We start from the raw sequence: 18,589 nt of genomic DNA, 5'->3' as shown, positions 1-18,589 counted from the left end.
CTGAAGAGTTTAAGAATCCCTGGCCTTCAACTTCCCAGCCTAAATCAGGACAAGTCACCCTGCAGTCTCAATAACACTATCCTGAGGAGAGGATTCTCCACACATCTCCAAGCCGAGACCCATAGATAGCCAATTTGGTGCAGGAGGTTTTAGTTTTAGAAAACAGGATAACTTTGCATTAAAGATATTAACATAAATATTAATAATGTAATTTACAGAAAGGTCACAGGAAATGAGATCCCAATTTAAAGCAATCATTTGGAAGAAAAATAACCTTCTAGTTGTTTTGAGATGCCCTTCCACTCTTTCCTTTGATTATCGGTTGTTTGCCTTAAGTCAGTTACTAGTACGTAATTACCCTTCACAGCCATCGGCAATGTCCACAGCTGATTTTGCTCTTCAATTATTCTGTTACTCTAATCTCAAACCAGCCTATACTAAATGCCACTGTTTTTCAGTTAAGGAAATTGGGGATACTTAAGCTTTTATATGTGGCCATGGCAATGTAAACTGCCCTTCTGCCTCTCTTACACACAGCACAGCAGATCCACAGCACTTACATGAAGACGGGGACCTTGCGTATTACAGAATTGTGGGGTCCCCTCTCCCCTGAATCAAGACTAGTTACCAGCTCTCATCTTTTATTGTTATTCCTGTCAGATACACTTGGAGGTTCTGAATCTTAATTCTAGTCTAGAACTTAACTCATTTCTAACAAACCTGGATGAACCCTGTTTCCCCTAGGACTTTTAAAATTGTAACAGTATCTTCACCTTTGTTTACCAAACAAGATGAGACCTTTCCTTTGGGAAAGCTTTCTTTTTTCTTTTTTCTCCAAAAGCAGATACTTAATGGGAAAGCTTTTATTCCCCTTGCCTGTCTCTGGGTTTTGTTGAAATAATATGGAAGTTTAATTTCTGGATGATTAATTTTGTTTTACTTTTTGTGCCTTCTGTTTTATAAATCCTTTCTTAATAATTCACAACCATATTATCAGTAATTAAACAAATTTTACCAGCTTTATTGCCACCTTTTTTCTTATATACCACATTTTCCCCTATTTCTTTTGGTGAAGTATTTTCTCAAGTTATTTTCAGAAAAATTGTACTTAGGTTAATACATTTTCTGAGTACTGGTATGTCTTAAAATATCTTTCTCTTGTTCTTACTGTTAACACTAAGTTCGCTATTATAGAATTTTATAAACAATGCTCTATTTTCTTCTTGCATATAGCATAGTCCCCACTTATCCACAGTTTCACTTTCTGTGGTTTTAGTTACCCATAGTCAACTGTATTCTGAAAAGATGTGAGTACAGTGTAAGAAAATATTTTCAGAGTGGAAAACCACATTCACATAACTTTTATTATAGTTTATTGTTACAATTGTTCTATTATATTATTAGTTTATTGTTGTTAGTCTCTTACTATGCCCAATTTGTAAATTAAACTTTATCATAGGTATGTACATATAGGAAAAAACAGCATATTTAGGATTCAGTGCTCTGCACAGTTTCAGGCACCCACTGGTGTTCTTGGAACATGTCCCCTTGGATAAGTGGGGGCTACTGTAATATGCTCATCTTTGAAATTCCCTCCTGTTCCTGTGCATGTTCTGTTTAGTTGGGGGCCATTTATATGATTATTCCTGTTAGTCTTCCTTCTCTTAAGCTGTTGCTTTTCTTCTTGTGCATGAGGAGTTTTCTCTGCTTACATTTCTTAAAAGAATCAGTGTTGGTGGGTATTGCGGGCGGGGTGGGTCACTATATACTTCTGCTCATCAGACAATTGCCACTGCTTCCTTTTTCCTTTCCCCTTTGGGGCTCACAAGCTGGGAGCCCACCAGGGGTAGAAGCTATATTTGAGCAAAGTGGTGGCTTGAGGGCTCTCAGGAGAGCTGAAGTGATGCCTTAGAGTTGAACTCCAACTGCCTTCTCTGTGAAAGTCACTAGCAAGAGACACAAGAGCCCTGACTTACTCCTGTGGCCTCAACCGAGGGTGTCGACAGGCTGAGTCTGAACACATTTGTGCTTTCCAGTGGGAAGTAATGAGAGGATGTTACAGGGAGGAACTCACTGCTTTGCTGAGCTTTTTTGTGTTGTTTCATCCTCTATGCTAAAAAGTTTGTGTTTTGGGCAACACTGTGAAGTTATATAGGGTACTGACTAGAAGCACCAGCAAATCCCCCACTTTACTTAGCTAGCAAGAACTGCCAAGTAACAAATGCAGCTTTTCCTGTCACAAGCCTGGAGCCTGCTTTCCAGAGACCCTCCGTTCCCGTTTTTTCCTCAGCCCTGGCATGTTTCCCCTCTCGGCTGCCGCAGCTCTGAGCTGAAAAGTTTCCCAGTGAGCTGCTGGGGGGTCCACCCCCGTTGCCCCAGTAGCTCTCTGACCTGCTCAACACTAATTAGCTCTTTCTCAATCTTATTCACCTATTCAGTATCCTTTAAGAATTTCTCAAGATATCTGTCATTTATTATTTTTGAACATTGCAGTGACATTTAGGGAATTAAGGAAGGTAAATAATACGTTTTGTTTTTGAAATTGTCTCCTAGAAGTTAGTTCAAACATACTGACCTGGAACCAATATGTTTTCTGTTTTTTAATTCCTTGTTTAACATTTTTTAATTTAAGGGGTACAATATGATATTTTAGTATATGTATACCTTGTGAAATTATTAAATCAGACAAATTAACATATCCATCATGTCACATACTTATCTTTTTTTATTCGATATGTTCTTAAAGATCAAACTGCTCCTGACTAGCAAAAATTTTAACAAATTTATATGTGTATGAAATATATGTATATATATTTATATAGGTATAAATTACATAACTACCATATTTGATATTTAATATGTTTGTAAACATAAAGAACAAGATTAAAATTACTTCAAAAAACATATGTTTCTGTATTTTTTTACAAAGAGCATATGATTTTACAATTTAATAAAATAAATAATGAAAGATAGGTAATCAATAACAGACAAAAAAATCTTCCATAGAATATCTAAAATAATGTCTTCTAAATGACAAGAATGTCTGGAAGCAGGTACTTGATTTTACACTGTGCTCAAAGCTTGAGTAATTTTTAAAGAGGTGATAATGTTTTTGTGTTCATATGTCTTAAAGAAACAAAGCTTAAAGACATTTTCGGAGAAGGAATATGAATAGTCACTCAGAATCCAGACAGGAATTTTTTTACTTTAAACACAACTAAAACCATTATACAGTATTGACCTTTACAGCTTTGGCTATTTAACTCATCCTTCTCCCAACCTGCACGTTGGCTTAGTGTTACAGTATTTATGCACGATTATTGCCATATTTGGGTTTTGGTTTTGACATTTGTGTGAAATAGCTAATATAAACTGAATCACAATGCTAGAAGCCAAATTTTTATACTTTAAATATCTTTAAGAATACATGGACTATAACATACAGTATGGTTTAACATGAAATGATGAAATCCTAAGCATTATCATGTTAAAAGAAACTTACAAATTGCACATCCCATTGTCCATGTTTTAAACTACAAATTAAATCTCCTAATAACCAGTATTTCACATAGCTCATCAAGTGTTTTAATTACTGCTTTTTATTTAATTGTGAATAGGCTGTTTTCATATTTTTTTAATCTTTAAAAACAAATTTGGTTTTAAAAATCCCTAGGAGTATTAGAAATTACTTTCTGGAACAGCTCATTTAAAAGGGTATTACACAATGTTATAATAATCCTGTGTAGAATTTTTGTAATTTCTTTTTCTTTTTTGAGACACAGTCTCACTTTGTCACCCAGGCTAGAGTGCAGTGGCATGATCTTGGCTCACTGCAACCTCTGCCTCCTGTGTTCAAGCAATTCTCCTGCCTCAGCCTCCCAAGTAGCTGGGATTACAGGAATACACCACCACACTCAGCTAATTTTTGTATTTTTAGTAGAGATGGGGTTTCACTATGTTAGCTAGGCTGGTCTCAAACTCCTAACTTCAAGTGATCCGCGCACTTTGGCCTCCCAAAGTGGTGGGATTACAGGCATAAGCCACTGTGCCCAGCCCATAATATGACTACAAATAATATGTAATTACAAAAGCTTATGAAATGATTAAAAATTCTTAAACTTCTAGAGTTAGCCAAAATTAGCTAGTGAAAAAACATTCAGTTACACTTGAACTAAGCAACACAGAGAGACACTTAAAAATCAAACAAAAACAGTTCTTGCCTTCAAGAAGCTCACAGGGGCAAAGAACACAAATAGTAGAAGGCTAGAATTGCATACGGGTGTCTGTCCTGTTAAATTTCCCTTTTCCATAATGGGCCCTTATGTATTTTAGCATACCTTCCCAGTTATTATACTTACTTAAAAAAATAAGTTTCACTTCACCCATAAACCTATATTTTTATATCAGTAATATAACTGTCCCACTTTTAAAATATGGGCTTTTGCTGTAATCTTAGTAAATTCAGCCTTGGAGCATTTAATAGTGTTTTTTTTAACCTAACTGAAGCACAGGTGATGAAATTTTTATTCTGATATCACTGGGGAAATTACATATTTGCACTCATTTAATAGACTACTTTAAATAATTTTGACTTGTTCATAAGCTTGACATTGTGGAGTTTTTAAATTATAATTGCAGGGTGACATTAGTAGAATCACCATCAGTCTATCCTTTTACTTTTTTGATTATGCCAGAGAACTTTAACACATTATTTCTTTTTTTTATTGGTAAGGTTTTGGTTTAGTATTTATTTAGTTATGTTTTCTGATTACAAAAATAAGAGAGCCTATTGTAAAACATCTGGAAAGTCAGGAAAAGTATTTTAGAAAAGCTGTGCTCTTTGCCACTTAGTAGATATAACCACCATGAGCAGTGAGCATTCTCTGCCTGCTTCTGCTGGTCCCTGAAGTTTCAGGCACACCAAAAGAAGCTGCAGCAATGAAAGCTGATACCTCTAAATCCTGAAATCCAGAATGATAGAATCTATAGTTTGTTTTATAAACAAAACAGTAATAGCTAACATTTATTGTTTATCATGTGCCTTCTGCTTTACACGATTGCTTCCTATAATAGTATCCTATATTTAAGTTTTAGATGAAAATACGTGAGTATGTATGTAATGTTACATATGCTGTAAGGAAAAAGAGAACGCAGAAAATTAGCTTACACAATAGCAAGTTCCATTTCTCGTTCTGCTCTGCATTTCTGACATCGAGAGGATGCATCATCCGTGATCCAGCCTCGTTCATTCAGACCCAGACTATTCAAGGCTCTGTTCTCTAGATAATTTTGTCACGTGAGCAAACTTACACAAAGAGCCCTTTAAACCCAGGCTACTTCCCTCTGAGCTAGGGTGAGTATTAAGCACCTGAAACTACCAGATAACAATATAGATCCCAGTTTGGAATCAAAGAATTACGAAATAATTTATAAGGTTTATAAAAACTCCAGTTTAGAGGTTTTTATAAACCTTAGAAATTATTTCATCCAACTCTCTTACTTTAAATGTTTTTGTAAAACCATAAAAGAGAGAGCAGTGAAGTGATTTGCCCATGATCACATCTTTCATTAGCTAACACAGCAAGATGTGGCCCTACTTGAGATTTTCTGTGCCAAATGAATAGGAAGCTTGAAAGGAGTGGCACTTACGGCCTTGAGCCAGCATTGGTGTCAGATATTTGCCTTGAGGTTTACCCTTACACTCTGTTGTGTTTTCCAGCAGTATTTAAATCAGTTCTGCCTTTTATGAAGAATTTACATCTAATTGTAATAAACTGTGATTTAAACCATATTCCTGATGAGTCTGTCCCTTTAATATATTGAGCAATAAGAGGGGAAAAAATGAGAATAAAAATTTTCTTTATATGGTCTGTAAATTTCAAGAAACCTAATGTTTTTCAGACATTTTCAAATTTCATTAACTCAAGAGGGGAAGAAGATAGTAAGTATGAGAGTGGGTATCCTCTTCTTTTCTTATAAGAAAACTAGGCCAGGCGTGGTGGCTCACACCTGGAATCCCAGCAGTTTGGGAGGTCAAGGCAGGCGAATCACTTGAGGCTCCAAGTTCGAGACCAGCCTGGTCAACATGGTGAAACCCCATCACTACTAAAAATACACGTGTGGTGTCAGGCGCCTGTAATCCCAGCTACTTGGGAGGCTGAGGCACGAAAATCACTTGAACCCTACCAGGAGGTAGAGGTTGCAGTGTGCCAAGATGGTGCCACTGCATTTCAGCGTGGGCAACAGAGTCAGACTCTGTCTCAAAAAAGAAAACTAAACGGTGGGTCACAGAGGATTTGAGTGGTAAAACCAAAGCTAAAAGTAAAATTTCATCCTTCTGTAGCACTCCTTAACAAAAGCAGTATCATTACTGAATGTAGCTAAAGACATATTTTCCTACCTTACATCAAACATACATATATCAAACATAGCTAGTAGAGCCCAGAAGCCACGCAGTCTGAGTCAGCCTCACCTGCTGCATAGCCATATAGATGTCACTGGGAAAAGATCAAGTTGTTCTGTAGGTAAAATAATTTCTGAGTGGACACATTAACTTTTATAATATTATGTTGAGAGTTCAGAATTCCTAATTAAACAATATTATGAACCAGCATGATAATTAATCAAGGGTTAGTATTGTTTCTCCTTGAATCTGTGGTTGCAAAAACCAAGGAAATGCATACTCTATTTGTATTATGTAGACACCCCTTTTTATAACACATATCTATGGCAAATATGTATCATATTTTTTCATGTTTAATACCTAGTTTGACTTTATTGTATAAAATTTCTTAGTGGAGAAAAGATGTGGCAAAGTTAAGGTTACACTTAAGTCTTATCATGTGATCCTAACGTTATAATGTGAAACTTCAAATTTGACAGGAGGTCTTGTGAAAAAACAAAAACAGATGCAAGAACCAAGTTTTTAGCTTATTATACACAAAATGGAAGAAACTATTACATGATTTTTGAATTGTATTAGGTGATTAATACTAATGTGATTATGTGATATATTAGTAAATACTCTAGACTATGCTAACCAAGACACAGACATTTTATCTTATATAGAAAATAACCCAATAGTTCATCGATTTCTCATCTCCTGTCATAGTAGGATAATGTGTTCTTTAAATGAGTTAGTTTCTTGTTGCTTGTTGAAAGCAGTGGCCACATAGTCTTGCAAAAGAGTTCCATTCACCTTGTGACCGTGAGTATGGTCCGAATCTTCAGTTCTTCAGTTTCCTCTTCATTTAAAAAAAAAAAAAGGAGGAGGCGGGGGACAATTAGAATTACTTCACAGTCTTGATATGAAGATTAAGGAAGAACATTTGTAAAATAAAATTCATGTGTTCACAGCTTGGCACTTACCAGAAGATCAATAAATGGTGTTTTTAGATGTTTGATAGTCTTTTCTGGAGAATAGTTTCATTGTGTATATCAAAAGCTTTCAGATTGAACCCAGAAATTCTGTTTTATACATTTATTCCAAGGAAATTGTCAGAGATGTGCCAAAGATCTATGTATAAATGTACCAGGTCCATAAAGCTGATCTTGCCAATGGTGTTTTTAGGAGGAAAAAAAATTGGGGTACGAGGAGGGGAAGAACCTAAACATCCTAATAAAAAGAAGGGGTAAATACATACACACACACACACACACACACACACACACACAATGGAATACCATGCAATTATGGGTTGAAGTAATAAGTGTGGGGGAATTACACAATAGTATGTAGTATGATTTCATCTACATAATTTTTTTTTTTTGAGACGGAGTTTTGTTCTTGTTGCCCATGCTGGAATGCAATGGCATGATCTCAGCTCACTGCAACCTCCACCTCCTGGGTTCAAGCGATTCTCCTGTGTCAGCCTCCCTAGTAGCTGGTATTACAGGCACACACCACCATGCCTGGCTAATTTTTTTGTATTTTTAGTAGAGACGGGGTTTCACCATGTTGGCGAGGCTGGTCTTGAACTCCTGACCTTAGGTGATCCACCTGCCTCAGCCTCCCAAAGTGCTGGGATTACAGGCGTGAGCCACCGCACCTGGCCTAAAAAAGTTTTTTTAAAAGGAAGTATGTATGTGTATTAGTCTGCCCAGGCTTCCATAACAAAATACCACAGGCTGAGTGTCTTAACAGAAATTTATTTCTCACAGTTTTAGAAGCTGGGAAGTTAAAGATCAAAGCGCTGGGAAGCTAGATTCACTCCGAGCAGCCTCACCTCCTGGTTTCTAGGTGGCTGCCATCTCAGTGTGCTCTCACATGTTCTCTTCATGTGCTTGTAGAAAGAAACAGCAAGCTCACTTATTAGGAGACACTGATCCTCTCCCTGTGACCTCATTTAACCTTAATTGCTTCCTTAGAGGCCCTGTCTCCAAGAACAGCCACATTGGGGGTTAGGGCTTCAACATATGAATTTGAGGGAGGGGGTACTCATTCAGTCCATAACATACAGAGGGATAAATACACACACACACACACACACACACACACACACACGATGGAATACCATGCAATTATGCATAATTATGCATAAGAGACAGAACAAAACCAAACTTTGTTCCGTCTACTCTCACACAGTCACACAGAATATTCACACAGAATATTTTATCTCTGGTCACCAAAATATGTAGGGATTCTGCCTTCCCCCTCCATAAACCAACCAATCAATCAATTCTGACACTATCTACCTAGAGATAGTCTGTCAGATCCCACAGGTTGAGGGCTCAGCCCCACAAGATTGCCCCACATTGCAGATGCCAATCACAAGTCCCAGGTCAGGACTTGTACTTCTGACTAACTGGCCATGAATCAGGGTTCCCATGACCCCCTCCTCGGGTTTGATTTGCTAGAGCAGCCCACAGAACTCAAGGAAACACTTTACTTACGTTTACCTGCTTATTATAAAAGGTATTACAAAGGATACAGGCAAACATCCAGATGGAAGAGATGCATAAGGCCCTGTTTTTGAACATGATGTAAATGAAATCATACAGGATGTGCTCTTGGCGCCTGGCTTCTTTTGCTCAACACTATGTTTGAGATTCATCCAACACATTTATTTATTTAGAGACGGAGTCTCCCTTTATCACCCAGGCTGGAGTCCAGTAGTGCAATCTCGGCTCACTGCAACTTCCGCCTCCCAGATTCAAGCAATTCTCCTGCCCCAGCCTCCCGAGTAGCTAGGATTACAGGCACCTGCCACCACTCCCGGCTACTTTTTGTATTTTTAGTACAAAAGGAGTTTCACCATGTTGGCCAGGCTGGTCTCGAATTCCTAATCCACCCACCTTGGCCTCCCATAGTGCTGGATTACAGGAGTGAGCCACTATGCCCAGCCCAACACATACTTTTAAATGGAACTTTATGAAACATATTTGCATGCATCTTGGTTTTTTTACCTTAACAAAGTATAAGCCCCCTTTCAAGTCAGAACTTACAGGCCTCCCTCATTTTTCTGATACCTCCATATCATTCCATAATGTTATATATATTCCACAAGTTATTTCACTTTTTATCTCTTAGTGGATATCTGGTTTCCAGTATTTGATAGACATGAATTGAAGAGACTGTGTTTTTAATGTTAATCAATAATAACAAATTATCTTCCCTGAAAGTTGTAGGGATTTATATTTTCACCAGCATATGACACTATCTAGTTTACCACATACTCATCTGAGAGTTCTTAATTTTTATTTCACTAATGAATTTGTTTTTAAAATAAGTAATGCAGATGGTCTATTAAAAACTACAAGAGTATATGATAAAAGTAGGTCTCCCTTTTACTCATCTCCCATTGATACAATTCTCTTCCCAGAGACAACCTCTTTGTATCTAAGATATTTTATGCATATACCTATATATATGTATAATCTAGAATATATTCAGTAGTTAAAGAAGCAATTTAAACTTCTTTAACTACTGAATAGTATCATATAGTATGGTTACAACATAATTTAATGAGTTCCTTATTCACATATATCATGTGGTTTTCAATCTCTTATTATGAATAGTGCTGTAATGAATATCCTGTAGGATAAATTATTAAAAATGGAATTGTTAAAGAATACATATATATTTTTAAATAAACATTTTATTGAAATATAACATATAGAAAAGTATACATAAGTACACAGGTCTGTAAATTTTAACACAGTAAACGTACCCATGCAATTACACCCAGATCAAGAAACAAATACTACCAACATCCAAAATGTGCCCTCCAGCCCCCTTATTAGTTACTAACCCAGTTCACCTAAAGTAATTGCTATTGTAATTTCCAATACCACAGATTAATTCTCCCTTGTTTTGAACTTTATATTGTATTTTTTAACAGATGTCCCTTCACAGAAATTGTATAATTTTCTACTTCCACCTACAGTATATATATGAAAATGCTCTTTTCCTAACACCTTCACCAACACAAGGGGTTATTAAACTTTTTGATCTTTGCCAGTTAGGTGAAAAATATGTCCTATTTTTATTTCATATTGTTCTTATAATGAATGAAGTTCAGCATTTTTTCATATATTTAAGAGGCATTTGTATCTTTATTTCTATCTATAGTCCTTGTCCTTTCTTATTTTCTAATTGATTTATAAATGTACTGTAGTATGTATTAAAGAGCCCTTTGTGATAATATATTTATTATTTTCCTTACAGGCAATTTTATCATGCTTTTCTTTTTCACATATCTCTTGGGAATAAAATAGGTTTTTTCCTAACTAGTGCAGTTGAGTGTCTTTCTCAGTGTTTTTTGATTATTTGCATTTTCTCTTCCAGATATTGCTTCTTGAAATCCTTTGTTTTCTATTGGATTATTTTCTAACTGATATCTAGAAGTTCTTTTTATATTAGCAATAGTATCTCTTTCTACTGTTATATTACAAAAAGTTCACCCCCTTTGTCACTAGTCTTTTAAAGTTTTATGGTATCTTTCTTATTTTGTAACAGCTTTATTGAGATGTAATTCACATACCATATCATGACCCATTTGAAGTATACAATTTAATGGCTTTAGCATATTCTCAGAGTTGTGCAACCATCACGTCAGTCATTTGAGAATATAGTCATCACCACAGAAAGAAACTCTGTACCTACTGTCTGTCACTCTTTTCTTTTTTTTTTTTTTTTTGAGATGGAGTCTTGCTCTGTCACCCAGGCTGGAGTGCAGTGGCGCGATCTCAGCTCACTGCAAGCTCTGCCTCCCAGGTTCACGCCATTCTCCTGCCTCAGCCTCCCAAGTAGCTGGGACTACAGGTGCCCACCACCACGCCCGGCTAATTTTTTGTATTTTTAGTAGAGACAGGGTTTCACTGTGTTAGCCAGGATGGTCTCGATCTCCTGACCTCGTGATCTGCCTGCCTTGGCCTCCGAAAGTGCTGGGATTACAGGCCTGAGCCACCGCGCCCGGCCTTGTCTGTCACTCTTAGACCCCCATCATCCCGGAGCTCCAGGCAACCACTCATCTACTTTATGTATCCATCAATTTGCCTATTCTGGACATTTCATATAAATGGGGTCATATAATATGTGGTCATGTGTGACTGGCTTCTTACACTTAGCATAATGTTTTCAAGATTCATCCATGTTGTAATATGCATCAGTACTTTATTCCTTTTAATTGCCAAATGATATTCTGTTGCATGTATATTCCAGATTTTGTTTATCCAGTCATCATTTGATGGACATTTGGATGGTTTCCACCTTTTGGCTATTATGAATAATACTGCTATGAACACTGATGTACACGTTTCTGTTTGGATATATGTTTTTTTGTTTTTCTTGGAATATAGCTGGAAATGAATTACTGGGTCAAAGGAGAACTTTATGTTCAGCCTTTTAAGGAATTGCCAGATTGTTTTCCAAAGCAGCTGCACCATTCCACATTTCCATCAGAAATGTATGAGAGTTCCAGTTTCTTCACATCTTCAACAATATTTGTTATTCTTGGACTGTTTTATTATAACCATCTTAGTGTGTATAAAATGTTAACTCATTATGGATTTTTTTTTTTACCATCTTAACCATTTTTTAAACTGTGGTAAAAACGTGTCACATAAAATTTGCCATCTTAACCATTTTTAAGGTATAGTTCAGTGGAGTTACGTATATTTGCATTGTTGTGAAACACATCTCCAGAACTTTTTCTTCTTGTAAAACTGAAACTCTATACCCATTAAACAGCTCCCTTTTTTCCCTTTTCCCTACTCACCACTAAGCACTATTCTACTTTGTCTCTGTGAATTTGACTACTTTAGATAACTCATTAAATGAAATTATACAATAAATGACTGCTTATTTATCCTAACATAATGTCTTCAGGGTTCATCCATATTGTAATATGTGACAAGATTTCCTTCCTTTTTAAGGCTGAATAATATTCCATTTTATGTATTTACCATATTTTATTCATTCGTCTGTCAGTGGACATTTGGCTTGCTTCCACCTCTTGGCTGTTGTGACTAATGCTGCCATGAACATGGGCATGCATCTCATAATAATTCTGCTGTATATTTTTCTGATGGTTAATGATGTTGCGCATCTTTTCATGAGCTCAGTGGCCATCTGTATATCTTCTTTGGAGAAATACCTATTCAGATCCTTTTCCTATTTGTCAACTGGGTTGTCTTTTTATTGTTCAAGTTTAAGAGTTCTTTTATTATTATGTCTTTCTCAAATATACATTTTACATAGGGAGGTAAACTCTAACTTTATTTTTTTCCAAGTAACCAATTATCCAGCACCATTTATTGAATAATCCATCTTTTTTTTTTTTTTTTTTTTTTTTTTTTTTCTCAGACAGGATCTCCCTCTGTCACAAGGCTGGAATGTAGTAGCATGATCTCAGATCACTGCAGCCTCTGCTTCCCAGCTCAAGTGATCCTTCTCCCTCAGCCTCCTGAGTAGCTGAGACCACAGACGTGTGTCACCACATCTGGCTAATTTTTTTTTTTTTTTTTCCAGTAGAGACAGGGTTTCTCCATGTTGTCCAGGCTGGTCTCAAACTCCTGAGCTTAAGCAATCCACCCACCTCAGCTTCCCAAAGTGCTGGGATTACAGGCGTGAGCCACTGTGCCTAGCCTGAATAAGCCATCATTTTTCCTCCTTTAACAAGTATTTATTGAGCAAATACGTTGGATGAGACCCTGAGAAAATAAGGACAGAATGATGCAGAGGTAACATCTGCGTGCAAAGACATATGTGTGCATCAGTAACTGCGGGTCAGCAAGATAATGGTTTAAATGAAGGCTTATGCAAATCATTTTGGAACAGTTGGAAAAGAAGTACCAATATCTACCTAAATTTTAGGGAAGAAGATAAAAGGAGAGTGAGAAGTTAGGGTTTTCATAATAAAAGAGTGAGAACCAGGCACTGTGCTGGGGTAGGAAATTTAAACATTGAAAACTGCTTGCAAGTGTAAAATATTTATTTCACTGTTTCCTCAAGTTGTATTTAATGTAAATATTCTATAGTAAATGAACAGGTATTCTCTTTTGTGATGAAATATATCATGCTTATTTCTTGGTGCCTTTTACATTACATACTCTGTATCTTAGTCCATTTAGGCTGCTATTAATATCAAAAAAATACCTGGCCAGACCCAGTGGCTCACACCTGTAATCCCAGCACTTTGGGAGGCCGAGGCAGGCGGATCACAAGGTCAAGAGATTGAGACCATCCTGGCCAGCATGGTGAAACCCTGTCTCTACTAAAAATACAAAAATCAGCTAGGCATGGTGGTATGCGCCTGTAGTCCCAGCTACTAGGGAGGCTGAGGCAGGAGAATCACTTGAACCCAGGAAGCGGAGGTTGCAGTGAGCCAAGATCGTGCCACTGCACTCCAGCCTGGTGACAGAGCAAGAGACTGTCTCAAAAAGGAAAAAAAAAAAAAAACACCTTAGGGTAATTTATAAACAACAGAAATTTATTGCTCGCAGTTCTTGAGGCTGGGAAGTCCAAGGTCAAGGCACTGGCAAATTCAGTGTCTGGTAAGGTCTCACCTCTACTTCAAAAATGGCACCATGTTGCCACATGGCAGAAGGGGTCAAAAGAAATTACTGGAGCCTCTTTTGTCAAGGCATTAATCCCATTCATGAGGATGGAGCCATCATGACTTACTGTCTTCACAAAGGCCCCACCTCTTAACACTGTCACATTGGTTATTAGGTTCCAAGATTTGAATTTGGGGGGATAGCAACATTCAAATCATTATACCCTGCCTAAGTGAAACATTTATATTAGAATGATTGTCATTCCATAGTCATGTAATACAAACAAACAAAAGAAACCATTTTCTTCTGGATATATTTTAATCTACAAACAAATATTCATAATTAAGAAAATAATTTGTGCCTACTGAGAACTATCAGCTCTCTTTCTTTATAACATACAGCATTTTTAAATAATAGCATATAATGTCTGCTTTCTTATCAAAGGTATCACTTCACCAAAAGTGGTAGAAATATGGTTTTATTTCAGAACTCATATTATTTAGATAAAGATTGTTCAGATATTTTAACCTCTTTTTGCTGGTTATAGAATAAATGTATCATGAAGTTATTTTGTATATTTGTTGTAGACTCATCAATTATTTTACAGTTATGCTCTCTATATTAGTTATCAAAGGTACCCAAAATCTTTGACCCAGAATTACATAAATGAAAAAAGTCTAGTTTGAGATATAAAGTACTGAATGTAGATGTTTTTCTTAGTATACATTTTAGTTGGTTCTCATTTGGCACCCCTCTGTCAGAATCTAAGTCATCCTTAGATTTAGCTAACTAATTGGAAAATAGAACCAACAGGTTCTATTTTAGGTATGGTATGATATAATCATAATTTATCTCACCTATATAGTTCACAAAATAGTAGCATCTTGACAGTTTAATAAAGGTTTCTGAAATATTGGTATAAAGTGAACAACAGAATTTAATTTGCTCAGATCTAAAGAAATTGAATTGGTTTCTGCTTGTGATTATGAATCAATAGAGTATATTAATGGATCTTAGGGAGAAAATTAGAGTTCACTTTAAATATAAACTTATAATAGTAATAATTGCCTGTTGTTTATTTTTCCACAGTTCTTAGTGGTCTGTGTTCTAATGACTGTCCTCGTAAGATAACAGTAAGTAAATTTAAATCTGTTATAAATGTGTCTATGAAAATTCTATGTATAAGTAGACACACACAAAATAGTTGTTATAGATTATAATCAAATATCATTACTATCTGGCAGTGATTAAAGAATCCTTCATTACTCAAGAAAACTGTGCTGAAAGTAAAGTACCTTTCCTAAAAAAATGTCTTACCTGAAGGGTCGTCTTTATGAAGCCTTTTCTGATATCCTTAGAGGAATGACCACCCCTCCAATTATTTTAAGACATTTTGGCATTTATAATATTTCATTACACTTGTGTAGATTAGATGCCTCTCCACACGAGACTGTAACCCCCTGAAGTCAAGAACCATGTCATCTTGTGTACCTAGTATAGGTCACAGAGCCAAGCATATAGTAGGCAATTAGTGACTTTTTTGTGTGTAGTCTTACTATTGACTTGCTGTCTAATAGAATGTTTCAGTGAAATAACAAATGTGAAAATAATTAGTTTTTGACAGAACCAATTCATGTAAACTGTAATAAGAATATTGTATTTGAAAGCATGCATGTGTTTGTGTGTGTGTACAGGGAACTGTTTGGGGTCTTTGTAGTAATCCTTGTTTCATAAGAAATTAGCCCCTATTTAAAGACAAGGAAACTGAGACTCAGAGAAGTTAAATTATCCAAAGTCATGGAGCTGTTAAATAGTGGAACTGCAATACAAACTAGGTGTTCTCATTATTGTCTCATTTTCTTACATTGTCATTAAACATTACATTGACAATATTTTATGTATAGTTCGGAAACTTCCCATATTTAAGAAGTGTAGAAACAGACCCTGACACAGGGATATAATCTAGACTCAAACTGGGGGCAACACCTCTGAAGTAGTGAAGAAAGCAGCAGTGGCAGAAGGAGAAGATGCATGGGGAGCTCTGGAGCTAGCATGATCCTTCAAATGTGGCCCGAACTGAGCCAGAGGGGCCCGGCTTTTGAACTCTTGCATCAATCACACATCACATCCAGACAGGCCGCCAGGAAAGTGTTAACGTTTGTATGAGGCAGCTCCCTTTGGCTAAGAACAATCTCCAGGTAGGAACCCTGCTGTGAGCTGTTAGCAGCCAACACAGGCCAGCTCAGGGAATAAGTGTGTAGGTCCTGAAGAGACGATCTGGATGAGGTGTCACCACAGTCACCGCAGCATGCATGTGAATGTTTGGTCCAACCCATATACTTTTATATCACTGTAAAACTGTGGATGGGATTCATCAGCCTAAAGATTAACTTAGTTATTCAGGTATTATCTACCCACTTTGTGAAACATTCAGACCTACATTTCTCCCTCTAACTAACCATATCTCCATTCTGTGGCTCTTTGATTATTACATTGTCATGTAATAACTTTAAAAAGTTATATTTGAAACCACTGATTTTACTTACAAGTTCTAGGTGAAAGTTTGATAGTAAGGGCTGTATAGCCAAGGCAGGTGCCACTTTTTTTTTTTTTTTTTTTGAGACAGAGTCTCACTGCGTCCCCCAGGCTGGAGTGCAATGGCGAGATCTCGGCTCACTGCAAGCTCTGCCTCCCGGGCTCACGCCATTCTCCTGCCTCAGCCTCCCGAGTAGCTGGGACTACAGGTGCCTGCCACCATGCCCGGCTAATTTTTTGTATTTTTAGTAGAGATGAGGTTTTACTGTGTTGGCCAGGATGGTCTCGATCTCCTGACCTCGTGATCCGCCCACCTCGGCCTCCCAAAGTGCTGGAATTACAGGCATGAGCCTCCACGCCTGGCCAGGCAGGTGACAACTTCTAAGATTCATAAGGCTTCCTGTTTGCTTATCTTAAAATATTAAGCCACTTCTATCTTACAGTGAACAGAATCCTTGGGAAAGTCACGTAAGTAAAGTCCAACATGCAGAGCTGCCTTTATAATGATTACCGTTACCGCCCAGCTCCTTTGGGCTTTTCTGCAGATAATGTATCTGCCTCCCATTCATTCATTTATGACTTTTTTTGAAATTAAGATCCTGTTGAGCTGCCCTTCACACATATCATTTTCCTTCTCTCTGATATTTTACTGATATCATAGATCACAATTTTATCAGCATGTAAACAAATGCACAGTGTACTTACCCAGTATCACAAATGTCAAATGTATGCCCACTTGCGTAATTATTTACTTCTTGAAAAAGTGGTTCTTCTTCATATTCCTTTGACATCAGATCATAGTAAAAAGTGTTATATTGGATGTGACCCAGTGTGAGACTGAGAGAGAAAATATACATCCCATATAGTATTCTTTACCACTTGAGTTAATTCATGAGTTGAATAGCTCTTCTGCTGGTTATGTGTTCTGTCACACCTGATAGGCAGACTATCAGGTGTATAGAAAGAGGAAAAAATTACTCAGCTCATGAACTGATCCCACCCATATTCCTTCATCTCCATTTTGAAAACTTCAGAGTGTTTTATTCATATTCAGTTTTAGCTATTCCCTCCCATGGCCATAACCCGGACCTTATCTACCAGAATGGTTTCACTTCTGAAACCCTAATTTCATTTATCCAACTCTGACCACAGCCTATTTTCCAGCCCTCCCACTCTGTTACTCTAATTATACCTGTTCCACTTTAAAACCATTAGTCTGTTGACCTGTATCAGCCCAGTATTGTCTTTGCCCACCTCCTTATTTAGTTACCACACACCAACATTACTTCTGCCAGTACCTTTAACTCCTATAAAGCACTGACTTTCCAGTGTACCTGCCTGGGAAAATTTCAACCCTGGGTTAGTCCAGCTATCTCTTATTCCCTCCTATGCATAGTATACTGGGCATTTCTGAAGAAAAACCTGTAGCTCTGCATATTGGCACTACCCCTCTGTATTAGTCCGTTCTCATGCTGCTATGAAGAAATACCCATGACTGGGTAATTTTATAAAGAAAAGAGGTTTAATTGACTCACAGTTCTGCATGGCTGGGGAGGATTCAGGAAACTTACAATCATGGTAGAAGGCACCTCTTCACAGGGCAGCAGGAGAGAGAATGAGTGCCAGCAGGGGAAATGCCAGATGCTTATAAAACCATCAGATCTCCTGAGAAGTCACTATCACTAGAACACCATGGGGGAAACCGCTCCTGTGATTCACTTACCTCCCACCAGGTCCCTCCCATGACATGTGGGGATTATGGGGATTACAATTCAAGGTGAGATTTGGGTGGGGACACAGCCAAACCATATCACCCTAATTCATGGTCTTCAACCTCAAATGAGCTTTTTTTTTTTATTATATCACAGTTTTATATGGAATCCAAGTCATATTTTCTTCCATTTCTTTTTTCTGGCTTCTTTCAAGATTTTCTCTTTGTTTTTTATTTTTTGCAGTTCGAATATCATATGCTTGGGTATAGATTTTTTCAATATTTATCCTGCTTGGTGTTCTCTGAGCTTCCTGGTTCTGTGGCTTGAGGTCTGTCATGAATTTT

At 37.1% G+C, this 18,589-nt stretch overlaps 1 protein-coding gene across 1 annotated transcript in view; it reads left to right on the top strand.

Annotated features, from left to right (window-relative positions):
* The window catches only part of ITFG1 (integrin alpha FG-GAP repeat containing 1), a 300,100-nt gene that overhangs the window by 211,939 nt on the left and 69,572 nt on the right, over positions 1–18,589 (top strand). Inside the window, exon 13 of the mRNA XM_054452904.2 lies at positions 15,088–15,131. Within this exon, the coding sequence (XP_054308879.2) occupies positions 15,088–15,131 (44 nt within the window). The remainder of the gene's footprint in view (positions 1–15,087; positions 15,132–18,589) is intronic.

Source organism: Pongo pygmaeus, chromosome 18 (assembly GCF_028885625.2).
Source record: "Pongo pygmaeus isolate AG05252 chromosome 18, NHGRI_mPonPyg2-v2.0_pri, whole genome shotgun sequence".
NCBI classification, from domain to species: Eukaryota; Metazoa; Chordata; class Mammalia; order Primates; family Hominidae; genus Pongo; species Pongo pygmaeus.
Note: the sequence above shows the minus strand (reverse complement) of the source record. Positions and strands in the feature narration are given on the sequence as shown.